Source organism: Periophthalmus magnuspinnatus, chromosome 3 (genome assembly GCF_009829125.3).
Source record: "Periophthalmus magnuspinnatus isolate fPerMag1 chromosome 3, fPerMag1.2.pri, whole genome shotgun sequence".
Classification (NCBI taxonomy): domain Eukaryota; kingdom Metazoa; phylum Chordata; class Actinopteri; order Gobiiformes; family Gobiidae; genus Periophthalmus; species Periophthalmus magnuspinnatus.
The window spans coordinates 34419860-34434446 of record NC_047128.1 but is presented as its reverse complement, the minus strand read 5'-3'; the positions used below and the strand labels follow the sequence as shown (position 1 = coordinate 34434446).

General features: G+C 41.6%; 2 protein-coding genes across 4 annotated transcripts in view; both read right to left on the bottom strand.

The window, feature by feature from the left end:
- Window positions 1–471: 471 nt before the first annotated feature.
- Window positions 472–6808, bottom strand: golm2 (golgi membrane protein 2). 3 transcript variants are annotated; one of them, XM_033983022.2, is made up of 10 exons: window positions 5760–6808; window positions 4404–4458; window positions 4119–4221; window positions 3957–4047; window positions 3731–3836; window positions 3568–3654; window positions 3227–3490; window positions 2768–2899; window positions 1945–2112; window positions 472–1195 (listed from the first exon to the last, which is right to left on the bottom strand). In XM_033983022.2, exons 1-10 carry the CDS (start codon window positions 6084–6086, stop codon window positions 1119–1121), a joined length of 1410 nt encoding a protein of 469 aa, XP_033838913.1. In that variant the 5' UTR covers window positions 6087–6808; the 3' UTR covers window positions 472–1118. The 3 variants fall into 3 exon arrangements, with proteins under 3 accessions (XP_033838913.1, XP_033838920.1, XP_055088276.1); XM_055232301.1 differs by having other exon boundaries at window positions 492–1195; window positions 2026–2112; window positions 5760–6467; XM_033983029.2 differs by lacking the exon at window positions 1945–2112.
- A 320-nt stretch (window positions 6809–7128) lies between these two features.
- fam189a1 (family with sequence similarity 189 member A1) overlaps window positions 7129–14587 on the bottom strand; it is a 126563-nt gene continuing 119104 nt past the window's right edge. The window contains exons 5-12 of the mRNA XM_033987668.2: window positions 13485–13592; window positions 11355–11515; window positions 10273–10408; window positions 9586–9664; window positions 8734–9504; window positions 8577–8645; window positions 8202–8497; window positions 7129–7860 (exon numbers count right to left, since the gene is read on the bottom strand). Of these exons, the coding sequence (XP_033843559.2) occupies window positions 7654–7860; window positions 8202–8497; window positions 8577–8645; window positions 8734–9504; window positions 9586–9664; window positions 10273–10408; window positions 11355–11515; window positions 13485–13592 (1827 nt within the window). The 3' untranslated portion in view covers window positions 7129–7653. The remainder of the gene's footprint in view (window positions 7861–8201; window positions 8498–8576; window positions 8646–8733; window positions 9505–9585; window positions 9665–10272; window positions 10409–11354; window positions 11516–13484; window positions 13593–14587) is intronic.

Genomic DNA, 14587 nt, shown 5'->3' with positions numbered 1-14587 from the left:
CTGGTCTCTACGCTCTACATGCTCTGCAGCAGACCAGTCACCTTCTGGTTTACAAAGCTCAAACAATCGTACGATTATTATCATGGTATTAAAATGAGCTCTATGTTCATACAATGTTATATGCAACTAATCTTACATAGAGTAAATAATCAATCTTGATGTTAAAATTGCATTTTTGTTTAAATCTATCTCAGATCCAGAGTCTTTAAGGCTAACTCCACATTTGATTTGATTTGTAGGCTATTCATGGGTTTCATACAAACAATTCCTTCCTGATTTGAAGATCAATTTCCCCATTGATTTCAATTTGAATTGCTTAATTGCTTAATTGCTATAACCACAGAAGGTGGGTGCCATATCTTGAAACCCATGAATAGACTTTTGGAGGCACATCATCACTTTGATCTCTCACTCAACACTGATCATATTTAATCATTCTATGTTACTTTTCATGGCCAACACCAATATTTTATCACAAAAGCTAGTTTTATTTCCATGTTCCCCTTCAAGGCTGTTGTCAATACAAACAGTAACAGTTCATTTATTTACATAATGGAAGGAGTCTTCATCTTGTGGACGTGGAAGAAAGTCAGTACAGTAGTGCAACATTTGCACATCATGAAGAAACTCATCTAAGTATTGCTTAAGCATTAGTATTATGTCCCTGTTTGATTACAGTTTCAAATACATGCATTAAACTTAATGACGAGTCTTTTACTGCAAGGGAGTTAATTAGTCAAACAAGTCACAGACATTTTAATTCAATGAAGTCCATACTTTTTCTTCATTAACGGAGAAGCATACCGAAGTTGGAGACTTGGAGTGTATGCATGAAATATCGAAAAAAACAAAAACTAATTGTCCTGTTTGTCAGATGAGAGATCGCTCTTATGACCCGGATCCAGAATAGTCCGTGTATATTATACATCTAACCTTTGTTATAACTTACATCCATAAGATCAACCACAACGTTGGCCACAATGGTGATCTTGAGTTTCTTTCTATTTCAATGCCTGTTTCAGAGAAGTCCATGACATTGAAATCCAGCAATGAAAAACTACCAAGAAAGGCCTTGGTGATGGAGGAATTATTGTGTTAGGAGCTCCAAAGGTTTATGTTCACAAAATATCAATAGCCTGATGTCTTTTTCCATAATCCACGGCCCGCTCCCCTTGCATGTCACGGTCTTCATCATCTAGAAACAAACAACAAAACATTCAATCTGCTGTATCGCAAAAGGAGTGATTAATAAAATGGTTAAATAACAGGGGTCACAGAAGCAGAATAAATACCAGTCAAAACTTTGGACACCAAATCAACTCTTAACAGTCCAAACTTTTGACTTGTAATTAAAAAATAAAATGGAGACTGAAGCACAAAAGCAGATTCTCACAATTGGCATAAAAACACAAAACCTTCAAATACAGTTGTCAAAGCACACACAGACACATGGACATGCACTTTACCACCAACTTTGACATAAACACAGTGGGCTAATTTTATCTGGTGGGCTAGATGTGGGTCAGATGTGGTGGGCACTGACAGGTGGTACTGCTAAAAAGAAGAGCAGGCAGGAAAGAAAATACTATCATGGTACACTCACAGAACAGACCATGAAATAATGACGGTTACATGTTGTATTGTAATATTGTTCTGGTGATGAGTCTATGATTTTAGATATGAGGAAATGATGTTTTTTTACAATGCAATGCTGTAAAAATGGGGCTGGATGCCTAAAGGACAGTAGCATCACAGCAAAACACAGATAACCACATTATTCTGAAGCATTCTACTGGATTTATACTTATGCCAATTCATCGTGACTTTGCTGTGATTTACTGTGTGCTACTGTATGCGCTAATGCAGGGGTGGAAGCAGGACATGGGTGGAGGGAGGAGGAATGGCGGTGGACACGGTTTGGTCTAGTCCTCAGACCTGGCTCACCTTGGACGTCTTCCTCCCCACCATCACCATCCTCTTCCTCATTGTAGGCTAGCTCGGCCTGCTTGTCTGCCTCATACTCACCCACGTTGCCATCGTCCCCATTGTAGTCCGCCAGCTTAGAGCCGTGCTGCGGATCTACTGGGGACTCGTTCTCATCAAAGAACCGGCCTGCAGGAGGCAGAGAAGGCCTCATCAGGAAGGGGAAGGAGAGCGGAGGCTATTGTAGGAGCTTTGGCGGGGAGCGGGGCGGGAGCAGTACGGTAATCAAACGGATCAACTTATACCAGAAGAGAAAGCCCCTGAGATGGCTGATTAATGTTGGTTGCTTTTTTTATAGTTACACTATGTAACTTTTCTGGGGGAGGGTCTGTCACCTCGTTGTCTCCAAGAACGTAGACAAAGAGGTGATGGATCCCGCACCTGAAAAGTTTCATAGTCCAAATTTAAATGAAGGTAGTCAAAATAAGAAGATTAGAAGAGTACTATTCCATTCATCTGTTTGACCTGATTAACCCACAAATTAACTCTGTCCATATAAAATCATTTCTTAGGGAGAATTCTAGTAAGAAGACGGGAAAAACCATTTACTAAAAGGTGAATCTGGAACCTGTGTATGACTGACATCCCGCCAGATGCAAACAAACCCTTTTAGACCTGATTGTGGTCACACTTTAGTGGAAATACTGGATTTTCTTTAGAATTGTAGCAAACTGGTAAACTCACGGTCCCTGGGAGTCAAGAGACACGCAGACGATAACTCAAGCAAATCTATTAGACATTTAAAAGACCCAACTCCAACTGTGTACGTAGCAGAGATACTCACTTTGCCTGTGGTGCATGGGTTCTGCCTGGTCTTTGGGGCGGTGAGCCTGGATGGGGTTGGGCAGCTGGGCAGGGTTAGCAGGCAGAGGGACGGGCTTTAGATGTTCAATGTTCCCTGGGACACGGTCAGGAGCTGCCGAAAAGACAATGTCAGTGGTAAGACAACAAATCAGTCACCTTTGAAGATAATGCACATGGTTATCAAAAGACTAATCTGGATAAGTTAAATAATAATAAAATAAATAGTAAAGTCCGCTGCATTCCCTCCACCACTCTCCAATCGACACAACTAGGCTTTTATACCTTTAATGTGACTTGGTAACAGAAATGTCACCATTGTGGTACAAATAAATGTCATTTTATCTCATCTCTGGTACTATAGACCTTAGACAGGGCAGTCCGGAGTGAGATTGTGCAACTATGACCCCCAGAAAAATGATAATGCCTCTGAATGCAGTACCTCGAAGCTGTCTCTGCTGCTCGCCCAGTTCATCTGCCTTGATAGCGGCCTTGTTGTCCTCCTCAAACACTACTGGTTTGTCCTGGTTGTTGAAGCCCTTAGCGACTACGACTGGTGCCCGGGCGTCCTGCTGCAGTCTGGGCTGGTCCAGAGACAGCCCCTGGGCTCCGGGTCCATCGGCTGCTCCCACTCCAGGTCCCACAGGAGCCACTGCAGCTTCAAGGGGCTCATTCTGTTTCTGAGTGATGGCTGGTTTCTTTAGTGCTGCACATCAAGAGTCAGAAAGAATGGGACTGAACGCAAGTCAATGAGGTTTGAATATATTCCAGGACAGTCCTTACCAAATTGAACATTGTCTTCGATTTTTCCAACTTCACTGTCCTCAATACCAGGCATGCCAGCGTCACTGCCAGGTTTCCCCATTTCATCTGTAACACATTTATTGTAGAGTTTTAGATCTAAATTATGATTTTCAGAGGCTCAAGAACTTATCGCAACCTCTACCTTTTAACTCTGGGGCGGCATGCTGGTGAGTCGTCACTGGATGGCGCTGTGCTACCACATCTGCTCCATCTTTACCAATTATATTCTTCTGATCCACTATTACATTCTGGAAAAATAAAAACACAGCATGAGACAAACACCATTGCACCAGAGAAATGCCATATATTTAACATATTAATTTAGGGGTGTGTGTTTTAGGAGTGTGATAAAACAACTCGTCAACAACCTGTCTTAACTTTGATGCTTCCAGTTCCAAAGCCCTTTTTGTTTCTTCATATTCCTCTTTTAGCTGTGCAATTTGCCGGCCACATTGTAAACTGCAAATATAAAGCACAAACTTAGCTCCTTGACGATAAACCGCGCAGTACTAATCCCCCTCTCCACATACCTCTCATACTCCAGCTTTCTCTCCAACGTAGTGCTGTTTTTCTTCACTTCTTTGAGCTGCTCTTCTTGTTTCATAAACTCCTGCTTCAGTTCCTTTAGCTGCTCTGCTCAAAAAACACACATGCAAATCAATTAAAATACAAAAGTGTCTGGTCTGCATCTATCATCCTGGTTATTCAATTTGTGACTGCCCTCTGCTGGACAAAATATACCTTTGAGCATCTTTATTTTACTACTTTTTTTTTATTAAGGGGCATCGATACAACAAAAACAAGTGGTGATCTACCTTTGAGTCTCTGGATCTCAGTCATTTGGGCTGTGACATCTCCTTGCAACTTAACCTGGAAAGACAAAAAAACTGGTTCAGCTTTTTCTATCTTTAGTCTCAGAACAGTGTGTGTTCTAAAGAGACTGGTTTGTCAAGTTTGTAATTGACATATGACGTGGGTTAGCCTTTTTCATCGGCATTTTGACTATTCATAAGCTTTTGAATATGTTGAATATATTTTGATTTAAATTCATAATTGCAATGGCTGTGATGATTTTTCATTACTCTAAAACCAATTTATATTTATTCTCAACATGGTTAAACTTACCCTTGAATCTTCATAAAGTTTTAAAAGCATGACACTTGACACATATAAGGAGTATTTTAAGACAATAAAATAATGTTTGTACTAAGTGTTTGTGAAAGGCTGGGCTGTGGATAGTCAAAGGAGCGGTTAATATTAAAAAAAACAAACCATCTGTTTGATTAACCAACTGTAAACCAGGATACTAGGTTCCTTCTTGAAAATTCTTCCTGGCACACTTTCAGAGATAGTTGTTCAGCTTTATAATTGTATTGTGCAAAAGGCAAAGCTCAAGAGATTCATTAATATTTAAATCTGAATACAATCACCCCAGGAATGTCCTGCAATTGTCAAAGATCTGCCTCATTGCTGCTCACTGTTCTTGTGTGTGGGGAGATCACTTGAGGTTTTTGTTTTTGTCAGTATGCACAGGCTAAACAAATGTATTCTAGTCCATGCAAACCCAGGTGATATGCAAAACCCAGTGTTAGCATGTTTAGGAGGTGGGGAACCGGGAATGGATGTCAATGTTATACACAAAAAAATCTACCTGTAGAGTAAATACAATACAACCAATACAAAGTAGAACTACTTCAATAAAAGCTTTTTCTTCTTCAGTTACACAAACATAATTCATGGAGATCTCTTGTAATATAAGAAATACCAGGGTGACAGTGAGCGACCATAATTAAAGTGTGTGATGAAATATAGTGGAGCACAGTGGATCTTTCTCTAATCTCAGCCCTGTAAATGTCAAGTACACTGATGAGGACCAGAGAGGGTCACGACATTCTTAAAGGCCTAATACTGGATAACTCTATCAAGGCACTCCCAGCCTGTCAAGGGCAAAGTTCAAGTGCAAGGCTCAAACTTTAATAGTGGCACAAATCCTAATAAACCTAAACACCTGATGAGCCTCAGTACTTGTTTTTTTGGAGCAGGTCTTTGAGCACAGCAGCACTTGTGCTGTTGTACTGTTGTTTTGGAGCAGTTCTATGAACACAGTTCACTGCTCCACTCGGAGCAGTTCTATGAACACAGTACACTGCTCCACTCGGAGCTTCAGTTACCTTTTCGTCAGAACACTTCTTGATGAGGGCATCGCGAGCTTGTAGTTTGCCCTCCAGGAGACTGTAGTCTCCGTCCTTCTGATCGATCTGCTTTCTGTGAGAGTCCACCTGCACCATGAGCTCTGAGTTGCGCTTTTCGAGGCGACTCCGCGCCGCGTCCGTGCGCTTCACCTGCGTCTGCGCCTCGGCCAGCTCATCCAGCAGGCGGCCGTGCTTATTGGACACCGTCCAGTAGTTAAAAGACAGTATGGCGATGATTACCATCAAAAAGATCAAAATGAAGGACGGGAGGCGGCCTCCACGTCGATTTGCACCAAAACCCACCATCTCCAAAAATATTACAACGACACTTCCGTCAGTAAAGTCCTTCTGTCAAACTCATCAGTCTAGGAGACATGCCGCGGCTCTGCGGCACTGACTGTAAATAAAACCCCTACAGACACCGCACGACTGTTGAACACTCCTCACATCTTCTCTGTCCTTCTCTCTGCGTCCTGCTTCCGCAAACCAGGCATCTGTGCAGCCGATCCGCCCGGGGGACGTGGCCTGCCCAGCTGGCAGCGTGAGACAGAGACGTGGACAGCTCCACAGCACACACACCAATGACAGGACCGAGCTACTGTTAACAACACACACACCAATGACAGGACAGAGCTAGCGCTAGCTCACAACTGGAGAAATGCTACATGTTCACATGTAGCCTCACAAACACGGACAGATGATATTCTACACCGAGTTAAAACCAGACTGTGGAGCTAACACTGTGGAGCTAACACTGTGGAGCTAACACTGTGGAGCTAACACTGTGGAGCTAACACTGTAAAGCTAACCCTGCTAACACTGCTAACAACGAGCCGAGCTAAAGGCAGACTGTGACAACACAAATGTCTATTTCCTCAGAGAAAAGCCACGAAACACACAATAAATCAATGGACTCTTACAGAGACGAAGCCCTTCAGAGAATAAAATAGTGCAGCTTCTAAATCTATTTCAGATCTGTGTTTCTCGGAAAGTTCAAAATCAGTGACACGGAGCTTCCGGTTTGTGTCAAAATAATGGTGTAAATATTTCAAAATAAAACAAACCATTTTTTTTTAGCTTGACGCATAAGTCTTTCACTCAATATGAATATGTATTTATTTTATGCTTAACTACGTTTTAGTGAGCCTCCCCTATGCAGCAGATAGGACTAATGCGACATTTCATTGGTTGTTTCATTAGACCTATTATTATCCATATTGTATGACTGTATGGAACCATTGCATTATTTTACATTAAATAAAAAAAACATACACCACATAGAAATCCATCGTTTATTATAACACTGATAAGAATTTTTACACAATGAGGTAAGTTAAATATTCCACATCTGCAATGTTCTTGAACCAGTGGCACTATAAATACACACCACCTCACCATCAGAAACAGCTCCACAATGCCTGAAAACAACGGCTTATGTGCCCAGACTGGTCAGTTCACATTTTAATACAAAACAACCCTTTATGTCTTTAAAGGAAAAGAGCAACATTAATCATTGCCTGGCACTCCAACATCCAACATAGCAAAAACTTATATATTTATAGAGGAAATTCGGTAGAAAACATCCCCTGAGGGAGAAACATTCCTGTTTTTGATGAGAAAACGTCACTACAGACAGTGGCAGGCTCAGTCTTCAGTTTGCTACCATTTCTGCTGATGACTTGGCACAGTCTCTCTGGGCACTATAGAAGATGCATGGAGTCCATTTCGGGCAAACTGCTGCAATCCCACAATACTTTGCACTTAATCTCCCAACGCAAGAGCAGTTGTAAGTCACTGCTTGGACATGGAGTGTTCCGTGCTCCAAGCGGCCGCACTAGTGCCCTGAAATGACCCCTCGGTGTTCTCACTGAGGTCAAAGAATAGTTTCTCTGCACAAAACGCCCTGTTCAGATGAAGGGGAGTCTGAGGGGTTGCTGGAGGCGCTGGTTGTGTGTGGCTGGGTGTTTGTGGGACGGTGCAGAGAGGGGGAGGGGGAGGAGCTCAGGGCCCCACAGCTCTGAAGGTGCAGGTCCTCGTAGGTATGCTTTCTGGGACTACCTGTGATCCTCTGCGTCATCATCTGTGCACAACAAAGAGGTTGTATTAGATTAGTACTAATACTTGTGTAACGCACCAACAGTCTACATGTTTATAACACAGAAACAACTGACAGATTCCCCAACAGTGAAAAAGCAGCCAGGTTATAGGAGTTACACTTAAAAAAGGTGGTAAAATAGAAGGGGTATAGGTGGTAATCAGTGCAATTTCTGAACAGTGACTCTCTCCTGTTATATATTTTTATTTATTTATTTATTTTACAATGATACTATATTATTATATACTGTACTTCTAGCATATGAAATGGTATAAATGTAAGAGAGAGAACCCTTTTCCCCACAGCAGCAAATCTAATTCAGCTACCTGGTCAATGACGTTGGCGCTGAAAATAGCCTCCTCCATGTGTTTCTCATCGGACTTGATGACACACTTGATGTTGTTGACGACCTGTTGGACTTCAGGAGGTAGACTGCAGCTCGAGTGCTCCAGAAACTTGGCCACCAGGATTTTGGTGTCTTTGTACATCTTCAGATCGGCCAGAGAGTGAGGGCGCTCGTGCGAGGGCTGAGAGTGCATGCTCCGCGATTTCACTTGAAGGTCCATCTTTTTGGCTTCTTTCTGCTGCTTCTTAGCGCTGCCATGACTGGGTTTGCTGCCCACTAAAACACATCAAGTTAGTTTGTTTTGATACATTGAATTACTCCAACAAAGTGACTGCCTTAGGTTTTATAAATGTACCTTGTTCTGGTGAAATACGCACTGAATCCTCAGCAGGGTTGTTTGCTGCAGCACAGCCATAATTTTCTCCTGAAAAATATCAATTCTCATATGTTATATATCTGCTGCATTTTCTTTCTTTCTTTATTCAGGAAATAACAGTTTTTTTCAAACAGACCTCCGGAGGTGGTGGAGCATGCGAGGGGGTCGCTGGTGGAGCGGACGATGCGTGCCAGTTTGCGGTACTTCCTGGTCGCTCTCAGCCCTCGCGGCCGGTCAGGGGAGCTGCCCTGAGCTGAGGTAGAGGAGGTGGAAGGGGGCTGTGACGAAGCAGGAGACCAGACACTGAAACATAACCGCGGGCCTCGTGCCCGAACTGGAGGGGAGGGGGACAGAGACGGAGCCAGGGGGCTAAAGGCAGATGTTCCCCCAGAAGAGGCCACTGATGTGGGGGAGCAGGGCTGCGGCGGAGGGGACACAGTGACGGGGAGAGTCAGCTTACGGCTCATCATGCGAGCCTTTATGAGGGAGTGGGCAGAGGGTTTGGGGGGCTCCTCTGGCAGCTGTTTGGCTGAGGCCAGCTCGTCGCTGATGTGCATGGCTCGCAGCTCCTCACTGGGGTGAGTGTGTTCGGCGGAATCCTCCTGGTCCAGATTACTGTAGTTCCCAGAGGACCAGTCTGGAGAGCGTTCCTCTTGAGTGTGCGACGACTCGCTGTAGCCCGTGTCACTGGGGCGCGTCTCGGAGCACACCAGGCCGCGGTGACAGCGAGAGTGTCGTGTGCACAGCTCCAGGCTGTTGCAGCTACCGTCTGTGGGGGCCGTGTGCAGGGTCCCGTAAGGAGACAGGTCTGAGCCTTGCACCTCCAGAGAGCACAGGTCTTCAGAGGAGCAGGTCTGGTCCGGATCAGCCACCTCAGACACCATCAGAGACGCACTGTCCACTGAGGCTGAGAGACAAACATTTAAATGTTCAATAGAAACACACTATAAGGACATGCAGTCATGAGGTCTGGTCCTCTGGCTCTCACCCTGAGTGCTGAGTCCTGCAGTGGTGTTTCGGTCACACAGACTGGACCCTGTGCCCGGCTGCTCAATGCTTGTAGTGACCTGTCGAGGAGAATATTCATTTATTATAACTGAAATATGTTTCAATCAATCAACGTTTATTTATAGAGCGCTTTACAACACTCAAGGTGACCAAAGTGCTTTCCAGTAAAATCAAATTAAAAGCAATGCAACAATGCATAAATACAACATAAAAAAACTGGCTTGTAATAATAATAATAGTGAATGTCTCAGTTTGGTCAGCAGAGGGCGCTATAGCACCACACCATTCTCCACAATAATCAGACAGTTCACACAACAACAGAGTGAACCTCCAGGAACATTAGGCATAAACAAGAGCTTTTATGATCTGTGAGGCAACAACTAAATACAGAGTCCATCATGAGTCACTCGCCTGTTTTAGGGCATTTTAGGGCAATATTTTCATGATGTTATTAATATTGTTAGAGAAATCTGGCACGTTCCACCAACCAATTCAACAACCTACAACAGTCTTTTGTGAAATACAGTGATAGCATCCATTAACATACACAAAAATAAGGACCATTTATACTAGTACTACGTTAAAGGATATCTATGGACACATTTCTCTCAAGTAAAAACAAACAGATCATTCCAGATACTATTAGTAACACAGTCCTATGACAAACCTGACTGGCTGGAGTCTGTCCCACCACAGATTCATAGGGGGGAGGCAGGTCTGTGGGGTAGAGGGTCCCGGGACTGTTGATGGGAACTCCATAAATGGCACTGAAAGGAGAATGAGGAAAATCCAAATGCAAGCCCCTGGAAACAACATAAAGAACAAGATTTTAAAACAGCATTTGCTTTTTCAGTCCCTCCACAATGTAATCCATCCATATTGTATTATTAAGTGTGGTCTATCACAGTTTCACATGGCACCAATTAAGGGGGTGCAGTCAAGCGCTCAGTCATATCTTTTAATTACCAGCCCCTTCTCCTCTAAAGTGCCAGAGCATGAAATACAACCTGTACGTTTCCACCAATCATTGGCCTGTGATGATGTCATGACACTGGGCTGCCACGCTATAAACGCCGCCACTGCCTTGTTTATATTTATGGCATAATTGACAAACAGATGCGGCTGTCGGCCAAATGGCTTCACCGGCGGCGACAACGCAGGACTGGAGAAAATGGAGGAGATGATGAGGGAGAGGTCAGGTTTAGTGCGACGGCAGCTGAGCCCCACGACGAGGTGAGGAAACGGCGTGATTAAAGGCGACGTATTATGTAAAATCCACTTTCATGAGCTTTTGACCAGTGTTATTCATCATTAGCTTAATCTGAGTTATATTTCAGTAGATTTATGCACCTCCTACCTCCACCTTACTGACTTAAATGAGATTAACTTGCAACAATTGTGTACTCTGGTCACGTATTAGACCTGAGGAAGGTCAGAGGGACCGAAACGCTGTACTAAAAGTGAACTAAGAGTGAGACAGTGTGCGTGAGTCTTCTTTAAAAACGTTTTCAGCTAAGTGCCTCTTCGCCAATGCTCCTGTCGCCCAGTCAGGTGTGCAGAGTCTACACACAAACTGTCACGTACTCCACAAATGGTAACCTGAGAGTGAAATAAGGCTGAAACGGTTTGATCATGACGTATCAAATGTCTTAAAATTAATCCAATAACTTGTGTGACTTGTATATCTTTCATTAAATCTCCATTTCCTCTTACATGTGCGATGCAGGTGTGTTTTTGCAGGATTCTCACCTCTGCGCGTCCATGGAGGGGGTGCAGGTGTACTCCGGGGGGTAGTACGGAGGAGGGGGGATCGGGGGTATGAACTCATCGAAGTCCAGAGTCTGGTGCAGGATGGTCCCGTGCGGGGTCATGCAGTCGGCGTTCAGGGCGCGCGCTCTGTGTGGCATGAACTGGAGCAACAAACGACAAACAAACTCCTCAAACCTCATCAGCTTTGGTCTGGTTTTGTCTGAGCGTCTGTGTGAACTTCTGCAGCTGCTGACGCCTCACGGACAGGACTGTGGTGCATTATGTAACTTCACCATCTCCCAGGGACACCCACGGAGATGGTATTACTTTGTCAGAAATGGTTCACAGTATGGCATTAAATCTATCTGGCATTTATCCAATTACAGATAGAAAAGATTAAAAAACAAAACAAACTAAATGCACTTTTACTGTGAGTGGGGTTGCCTGATCTGTAAATTAGTCTAGTGCTGTTAAGTGCTTGTTGCCATGGAGATAGATAAGTTTAATGCCGTACTGCGAAATAATAACGTCTCCGTGTTCAAAAGTGACACAGTGCACCTTTACATAGAGTTGTTCCTTACTAAACTTATTGGGATTTTCAATCATTGTTAATAAAACTATATGTTAATTGTTAGTAAAACCCAAAGTTAAATATAGTTCAGAGTTTGTGTGTTTTGTGCGTTTTGTGTGACGTGTGAGGTTCAGATCTGAGCCAAAGAAAAGAAATGGTTTGAGGCGGGAGTTAAAGAAACAATTTGTGTTAGAAAAGACAGGAATGGAGCGTTTAGACATCATCCATCCCCCGTCTATAACGCCACCATCAGACCCAAAGCAAACAAGGGAAACAAAGATAACCGGCAATCTGACCGGGAGTGAAGAAGTGGCTTAGATGAGCAGCAAAACGTCTTCACTCCTACAACGTTTTGTCCAGTTAACAGATTTAACGTTTGGTTTTTAGTCTAGCTCAGACCTGGACGACTGAGGGATTACACAGATGTATTATGTTATTCTTTGTGTTAGGACAGTTTAACGCAACAACGGAAATAAAACTAAGCACTGTTTGATAACGCTCAACAAAGCTAACTGTTGATGATCGGAAAACACTGCACTTTTCTAACACACAGTAAGATCAGACTCCAAACCGCCGTGTTCTCCACCGTATTCTGTCCTAAATGGTCCAAATGTCCCGGCTCTCGTCCTAATCTCTGCTCCTCTGCTGCTATTGACTCAGCTAAATTTACTCAGCTAAATAAAAGGTGAACACCTCTCGTGGTAAATGGGAAACGCTCCTAGGGAAATGTGGCGGGCGGCTCCAGATAAGACTCGGCGCTTTGTCCTTTAACACGGAACAGCTTCATCCAGACACTGCTCTTTACTGATGCTGTTCTGGGCGTGATTTTGTATTTGGGGACGTTTTTGTATCTAAAGAGGACAATTTAACACAAAAAAAAAAGTTAATTGTAATTTTAGTATGTACAGAAATAGCCTATTATATAACAAAAATGATTTAATGTTGGCTTTTTAGTTTGCTAGCATTTTATTAGATAACTCAAAGGTTAAATGAGAAATGTTAGTCAAGAAACAAGAACATTTTTGTATTTATTTTTTGATATTTGATAATATTTTGCACCATCTCAACGTGGGGCAAACCAAAAGTGGTTAGTGGAGCCTATATAATAATCATTTTATCATGTGAAAGTGAACGTTTTGGAGCTTGGAATTAAACTAACTACATTGTACATTACAGATCAGATGTGCAAAATGAGAAACATTAGCAAATCAATGTAAAAAATTAAATAAAAGAACCATATTTAGTGTTTAGCGTCTTAAATCTCCCTTGGTTTGACATTAAGCTAAGTGAAAATGCTATAATGTACGATGACACTCTACCGAGCACTTACAGAGGCTTTTGACGGAAAGAGCATTTACCCCTGGACTAAAATCAAACTGTGCATCATTTTACAAAAACATACGTTGTTTTATTTTTGTTCTGTGCAGGTAACAATGACTTTATGCCCAGTCAAAGTCAGTTAAACCGTATTGTTTTACCTCCACAGCGTCTCCACTCGACCCCCAGACCAAAGCCACATTATAGAGAATAAAGAGAATGATTCATGTCGGGAGCCTCACCATCTGCAGCACGTCCGTGGACACCATCTGCATACAGCACATGGCGGTGGCCAGAGCGCACACGATGGTGGAGATCACATTCAGAGCGCACACACTGAACAGCAGCTCCTGTGGGGAAACCAAATAAGTCAGTAACCAGCACTTTGCAAGGGACGTATTTGTTTTAGCATTTCATAATAATTTAACTTTAATTTAACCTTAAATAGCCTTAATTTAGCATGATCACAAACTTAATTTAAAATGAACAAAAGTCTATTAAGAAAAATGCAGTAATATAGTGATATACTAGAATTTTTAGGTATCTACTTTCTACTTAAGTACATTTACAGCGTGTACTTTTTACTTTTACTTCACTACATTTGAGAGTAGTATCTGTCCTTTTTACTCCACTACATTTTTGAATAGGACTGAAAAGTAAAAAGAACTTTTCATATGATTTTTGGAGTTATTTTTACCATCTTTTTTTACTTAAGAAGTTTTTTTCATGTGGTACTTTTAGTTGAGTAACTTTTTACCTCTGTATCTGCATTTTTATTTAAATAACACACTTGAGTACTTCATCCACCACTGGTAGTTAATATAAAGCAATATTTATTAATTAATTATTATTATTATTATTTTTTAATTTATTCATTTGTTGATCCAATCATTATTATTATTATTATTATTATTATTATTATTATTATTATTATTATTATTATTATTATTATTATTATTATTATTATTATTATTTTATTATTTTATTATTATTTATTTTTATTTATTTATTTTATTTATTTATTTATTTATTTTTATGTATTTATTCATTTGTTCAATCATTTATTCATTTATTTTTATTTATTTATTTATTCATTTATATTTTTTATTTATTCATTTGTTCAATCATTTATTCATTCATTTATTTATTTATTTTCAAGCATCAGATTCCCTTTAAATACCACAGAAATAACTATAATAACCTGGGATCCACATCTAACAACCTTATAATTCATTTTGTTCAAAGTAACAGCAGATTTGTAGAAGATAAAACACAGACAGTCAAAAACACCACATACACTGGACATGTGCACATAAAACAATATTTGTATAGGACAAAAATAAGA